Source organism: Callospermophilus lateralis, chromosome 5 (assembly GCF_048772815.1).
Source record: "Callospermophilus lateralis isolate mCalLat2 chromosome 5, mCalLat2.hap1, whole genome shotgun sequence".
Lineage (NCBI taxonomy): Eukaryota > Metazoa > Chordata > Mammalia > Rodentia > Sciuridae > Callospermophilus > Callospermophilus lateralis.
In genome coordinates, this window is record NC_135309.1 from 89,090,878 (window position 1) to 89,097,276 (window position 6,399).

A 6,399-nucleotide genomic window follows, 5' to 3' on the forward strand; every position below is an offset into this window, starting at 1 on the left:
TTTAAAATTACCTATAAAATCCTCTCATATACTTTTGATTATCTCTAGATTTCTTATGCTATTAATCTAATATAAAGGCTATATAAGTAGTTTTACTACTCTATTTTTTAGGGAATAATGATAAGAAAAATATATACATTAAGTTCAAATTTTTTCAAATATTTTTGATCTGTGGTTGGTCGAATATGTGGATATGGAGAGTTGCCTATATACCTTTATCTGTCTATCCAAATGTCTATAAAATCTCTTTATACATGTATTATGCACATGTGTTTCATGTATAAAATGCATATATATTACAATAGATTGTACAATGTGTATATATGTTATAAATTGGCTTCCTAAACCTTTGGGGGATTTATGAGTGGGCCTTTGGAAAAATCTCTGAATTCCTTCAAGCAATATAGATAACTGTATTTTTGTATCTGTGTATTTTTTTGTGAGAAAATAATACATAACCTCATTGATTCTCAAAATGGCCTGTGATCACTCATCCAATGCCATTTAAAAAAAAAAAAAAAAAAACACCCACGGCATAGAGCTTTATTATACAATACTATAGCCACTAGCCATTTGAAATGTGGCAGATGTGTACTGAGATGTGCTGTAAGTGTAAAATACACACTGGATTTTGAAGAATTAATGTGAAAAAAGAGAATTTAAACTATCTCAATGGTTTGCACATTGATTGCAAGTTAACAACATCTGGAGTATAGTGGATTAACTAAATATAAAATATATTAAATATATTAACTAAACATAAAATATATTATTACCACTGATTTCACCTCTGCTTCTTTTTGCTTTTTTTGGCTACTAGAAAATTAAAAATTTCATGTGTAGTTCATACTATATTTGTATTGATTAGAACTGACTTAGGAAAAGTTAAACCTCAGTCACAGGTGTGTTGCTGATTCTAGGAGATTTCTACCAGAAAACAGTATTTTATAATAGCTCCTAAACTGGATTCTAAGAGAAGTTTTATCGAAACTGTCAGACTGTGTCTAAACATAAAAGTGTTAAAGGAATAGGTTTAAACCATTTTAATCCAAGTAGCCCAGCATAATTTCTTTCAGAGAATCATGAGTTTGGAAGAAGTTTGATGCCAACTCAGAACACCTACCATCCATATTTGCAGATAATTTACCTGGTACATTTTGATGAAAATCTTAGGACAATAAATATTGACTCAATACAAACTTGCCCCTAATATATCAATAAAATGCTTCCTTTGAAATGCACATAAAATGTAATAGAAAATATTCATGAAGAAATACCTCAAGAGAAATTTGAGTTCTCTATCAGTAAAAGTGTAAGTATATGACATCTTTTTTTTTTTTTAAAAGAGAGAGTGGGAGAGAGAGAGAATTTTTTAATATTTATTTTTTAGTTCTCGGCGGACACAACATCTTTGTTTGTATGTGGTGCTGAGGATGGAACCCGGGCCGCACGCATGCCAGGCGAGCACGCTACCGCTTGAGCCACATCCCCAGCCCTGACATCTTGATTTATTAATCTGGTTAGGCACCAACCCTTATGTAGTGCATATCATTCCTCTCCTCCAGATGTGGAAACAGGATAAAAAAAGTTAAATCATTACCATACAAGAACAACTCTGTGTTGTTCTCCACTGTGTATTTGGAGGCTAATACCTTGCCTGCCACAGAAGAGAAGCTCATAAATGCTCATTGCCTGAAAAATAACATCTTTTGAATTCCAATAGGAGCTTTTTGGCTTCAAAGAATGCATGATAAACTACATCTTTGCTTCTCCCAATACACATGCTGAGAGGGAAGTATCCTAATACGTTGGAATTCTCACCATAAATTAGTGGAACATAAATATTTTGTGGCTCTCCCTGTCAACAAAACGTGTGTGTGTGTGTGTGTGTGTGTGTGTGTACACGCGCGCACGCGCACGCTTGTGGATTTGGAAAGCAATTTAAGGTTAAATTTTGCTTCCAGGTTTCAAAACATTACAAGTGCCAGCTTGACTGGCTATCACACTTAATCTGTAAGGTAGACACATTCAATGCACTACACAAATGGAACATGTTTGTCACTCACTAAGGTAATTAAGTACAGAGCAGCAATCCCTGGATCTCTCTTTCCCTCCTCTCATCAATCTTGATATCACTTGCTTCTATGTCTCGGTGTTTCGGGTTTTCTTCTGTCCTCCCGCCCCCCACCCCGCCTCTCTATGCGATTGAGATTGCACTGTCAACACAACTTTTCTTTACAAATATTGTGTCTTACTTAAGGATCGAAAACAACTCTAGGTTCTCCAGCGATCTGCCTCAGAGTTCATCCAGGAATGCGCCTCCAGGGGCGGCATTCCTCCAGCAGTAACTCCTGTTCCATTCAACTTGTGAGCACCTAGCTGAGCTTGGGGCATCTGCTCGCACCAGCTCTCTCACGACTGCACTCCTGCTCGCATACCACAGGAGGGTGAGCCTCCAGCCTCTCCCCGAGCCTAACCCGAAGGTCTGAGACCAGGTTGCACTCGATCCTCACCCCTTCCCACCCAAACTTCGGATAATATTTCGTTGGCAAGCTCACAAGAGCTAAGTAAAGTAAGCACTCTCCCTTCCCAGTCCAGCCCAGGCACGGCCGCTTCTATTTACCGTCTTGTACCACCAGCTTGCGAATGCCATGGCGACAACCTATTCTTTCCGAGCGGCACCACGGATTACCCAGCGAGCGCTCGGGGTGCGGTGCTGGGGGCTTCCGGATCACACTCAGCCTGGCTGGAACCTGGCTGGCACCTGACTGGCACGGAGCTCGGCGGGCCTAGCAGCTGCCAGGTGGGCGTACCCCCGAGGGAGGGGTGTTGGGTCCCGCCCCCACCAGTCTAGCCCCACCCCCGACTTGGCTTCGGGCTAGTTAGGGAAGAGGTGTTATTTCTTCAGGAGCCACGCCCTGAGACCGGGACTTCACGGGGAAGACCGGGTCCTGCCTTCAGATGAAACCACCACACTCACTTTGGAGGGTCCTGAGTGGATTTTATTCTCCCTTCACTCCGTTATCATTTCACCAGTGTCTCATAAGCCAACTTTTTTCTGCGCGCCCCTCTACCGGGCCGGCGCCACGCCCAACGCACTTGACCCTGGCCCAGGAGTGTCCAGCCACCGTTCTCCACCAGTCCCGCGGAGGGCACTGGAACCCCGAGTCCTTTCCCTGCAGTAGAAGGGGCGTATAAGGAGCAGGTGGGGCAGGCCTGGCAACGCCCAAGGCGAACCAGGATTCCCGGACCAGGTCCCTGCGTCGCCCAGCCCAAATGCTGGAACAGGAGCGCCACTCACCTCCTGGGTGTGGCGAGCTGCCGCGGCGCGCCGAGGCCTCGGAGAGGCAGAGGGCTTCTGGCGCGGCTGGGACATGGCGAGGCCGCTGCAGGCGCAGCCTCCGGGAAGGCTCAGCAGGGACTGAAGGGAGGCTGGGGCGGGCTGCGAACTCTGGCAGGGAGGGGGAGGAGGGAGCGGAGGGGCCGGCGAGTGTGCCCGTGAGGCAGCTTTTCCGACCCAGCCCCAAGCCCTCGCCCGGGCTCCCCCTCGCCCTGCTGGGCCCTCCCCTTCCTGCCCGCTACAGGCGCGCCCCAGTTGTAGTTGTCCCGGGCTCCTGGCCTGAAATTTAATACCCTCCACCCAGAATCGTCACTTAGTGATCCTCCCTGTGTTCTTAGACTGCTTGGTTCCCCGTGGGTCAGAAAGAGGGGGAGCCGGAGGTTGCAGTGTTCCTCCTTTGACTTGCCCAGACGTATCGTGCAGTTGTGCAACAGGAGAACGGGGTCCGGGCGTAGCCAGTCTGCTCCTCGACCCTCCTCCCTGACAATCTTGAAAGTTTGGCACTTTTTCTGCAGTCTGTCCCGGTTATCTGTGTTTACGAATCTGGCCCAAGTCTGGACTGTCTAGATAAGGAAGCAGATCACAAAAATAAATTGTTCTGCATGCGTAGATGTGTGCACACATCTGTGTATGTGTTAGGTCCTTTCACTTTGTATTGGCAGTTTTCAAAGTTTAATAATGTTGTATGGACAGGCTGTAGGTTGTAATCCAGATCCAAGAACCGTCCCAGATTTAAACCCTTACATCCTTTCTGGAATCTAGTGTGGTTTGGGTGCGCTTTTTTTTTTTTTTTTTCATCTGAGGCTGGATTGCTTTTGTCTTGGACTCATCTTAAACAGCACTTCCTGGTTTGGGGTTGGGGCTGAGAGTATTTAACACGCCCAACTAAAAAATGCTCCTCTTTGGTTGATGCTGGTTCGTGATCATAACTGACCGAAAAAACCTGTTACCCGGAAATAGCATTGTCGTTTTGGGACTTGGGTCACCACTCTCTGAGGTGTTTTTCAAACAACTGAAGAGACAGGAGCCAGGTTGTAGGGAAAGATTTGACATCTACAGAGCTTGGCAGATCATAATTCTGGTATGAGGTGGCCCCTCAGTTTTAGGAATTCTGATTTCCCTTTCCTAGAGGATAGGTTTGTAGCTTTCTTAGTGTAGGAATGTGACCCATGGGGTTGTGGGGAGGGGGGCACATTTTCTTTTTAATTGTTCTACTACTTTGTATCTAGCATTTCAACAGACTTCAATGCAGGGATATATACATAAAAATGAAGCATCCTGGATATACAGACTGTAATTGTCATAATTGTCCATTTAGGAAAAATTGGTAATATCTATTACATTTGGATTTGGAGGAAATATGGCATTAACCTGAAAAGAATGTCTTTATTGTCGTGACAAAGGTATTGCAGTAATTTAAGCAAACACAGAAACTATAGGGGTAAATTAGTAGCTAACTCTTCCTCCCCAGCCTCTACCCCAGAAACCTGAACAATTTTCTTATTAGGGAGATATTCCAGATTCAAGATTTTAGATCCCTGAAGTATGTTATTCTAACTCTGGAAGAATGGTTCTCATTACTTTGATGACATTAAAATGTGAAGTATTTTCAACTGAGTATTTAAGAACTGAAGCTAGTTCATTTTATATTTTTTGAGAGGCTTTTATATAAAGCAGTGTAAAAGGAACAGTAGAGGGAGATATAGAAAGATTTAAAATACACATTCTCTGCCCTTCAGAGACTTATATGTTAGCTGAAGTCATATGGCATTTGTAACATACGATTGGGTGACATTGAAAAACATGCTATGTGAATAAGTACAAATATGCTTCGGGAGTTTATGGACATTATCAATTATAGGATGGAAAGGAAGGTTTGAGCAGGGTGGCTGACTGGTAGGATGTGAAAAGGAGGGGAAGAGGGAGGGGCATTTCAAGAGACAAGGTGCAGTCCATTCACTGGATGGAGCAGAGGATCTATGTTCAGGAGTAACTAATCCATTTAGCAGCCCATTATTTACTGAGCAGCTACACTATGCTACAAAATATATTAGATATCAAAATCTATAAGACTTAATGACCCCAGCCTTTAGGATTTGCTTAAAAGTCACAATTACATAAACAGTACTTGCTAAATAGTGCGTTAATGACTTTAAGTAAAAAGAATCTCAAAGAAGTTGAAGAAGCATCTTCACTTTCCCTATAGTCAGTGAGGTATTATAGAACTTTGAAATAATGGAGAAGCTCCCCCCTTTCTTTATCCATCTCTCCTCTTTCCTCTCTTCTTTCTTTCCTCTCTCTCCCTCTCCCTCTCCCTCTCTCTCTCTCTACACACACCCACCCATCCACACACACACACACAAACACGTGGGCACACACACACACACACACACACACACATGGATTTTGACACATTATTGTCTGTACATTTTATGAACACTATTCCTTTATTTACTCAGTAACAGTTTATTGCTACTACAAGGAGGTACCAGAGGCTTCCTATACTCAAGAATTAATAGTTCAGCTAGAGAGACAAACAAGTAAATCTGCAGTCACTGTTGCCTGCTCATGGAATAAGCGCAAATGTAGGCAGAGGTATTACTATCAGAGTGCTCTGTGACCTCTCACTTAGACAGAGAGGTACACTGGAAGAGGGTGTTTCAAGAACCACTCCCTTTCCCCATGTTTGATCTGAATGAGTTGAAATCCTCTGCTAGTATTCTTCACATCTTACCTAGTCTTCATCCCCACTGCTGCTGTACTTGTTCAGAAACTCACTACTTCTTATCAAAAAATGTGTAAAATGAGAACAGGAGCAACAGAATAGAGTTCAGAAAAGGAGGAGCAAGTAATGTCTGAGGAGCTTCAGGGGAAGGAAGGAAGCCTGAGACAAGAGAGTGCCATAGGCCAAGGAAAAAGGGCATTCTAAAAGGAAGGAATTTGTCCACAATATAGGCCATATAAACATAAAAAATGTAATTCAAAGGTTAAGTCAGACAGCATAGGAAGAGTAGACAGGTGAGAGTTTCTTGGTAACTCAGTGGGTAAAATTGAGAAAG

The 6,399-nt window shown here is 43.3% G+C and overlaps 1 protein-coding gene across 6 annotated transcripts in view; it reads right to left on the reverse strand.

Annotated features, from left to right (window-relative positions):
- Positions 1 to 3,566, reverse strand: part of Cast (calpastatin) — a 113,116-nt gene extending 109,550 nt beyond the window's left edge. For 5 of the 6 annotated variants that reach the window (XM_076856990.2, XM_076856989.2, XM_076856991.2 and 2 more), the window contains exon 1: positions 3,302 to 3,566. In XM_076856990.2, the coding sequence (XP_076713105.2) occupies positions 3,302 to 3,376 (75 nt within the window). In that variant the 5' untranslated portion in view covers positions 3,377 to 3,566. Of the gene's footprint in view, positions 1 to 2,623; positions 2,732 to 3,301 lie in introns of those variants that run through there. The other variant, XM_076856988.2, reaches the window with a different exon arrangement.
- Between the last annotated feature and the right edge of the window lie 2,833 nt (positions 3,567 to 6,399).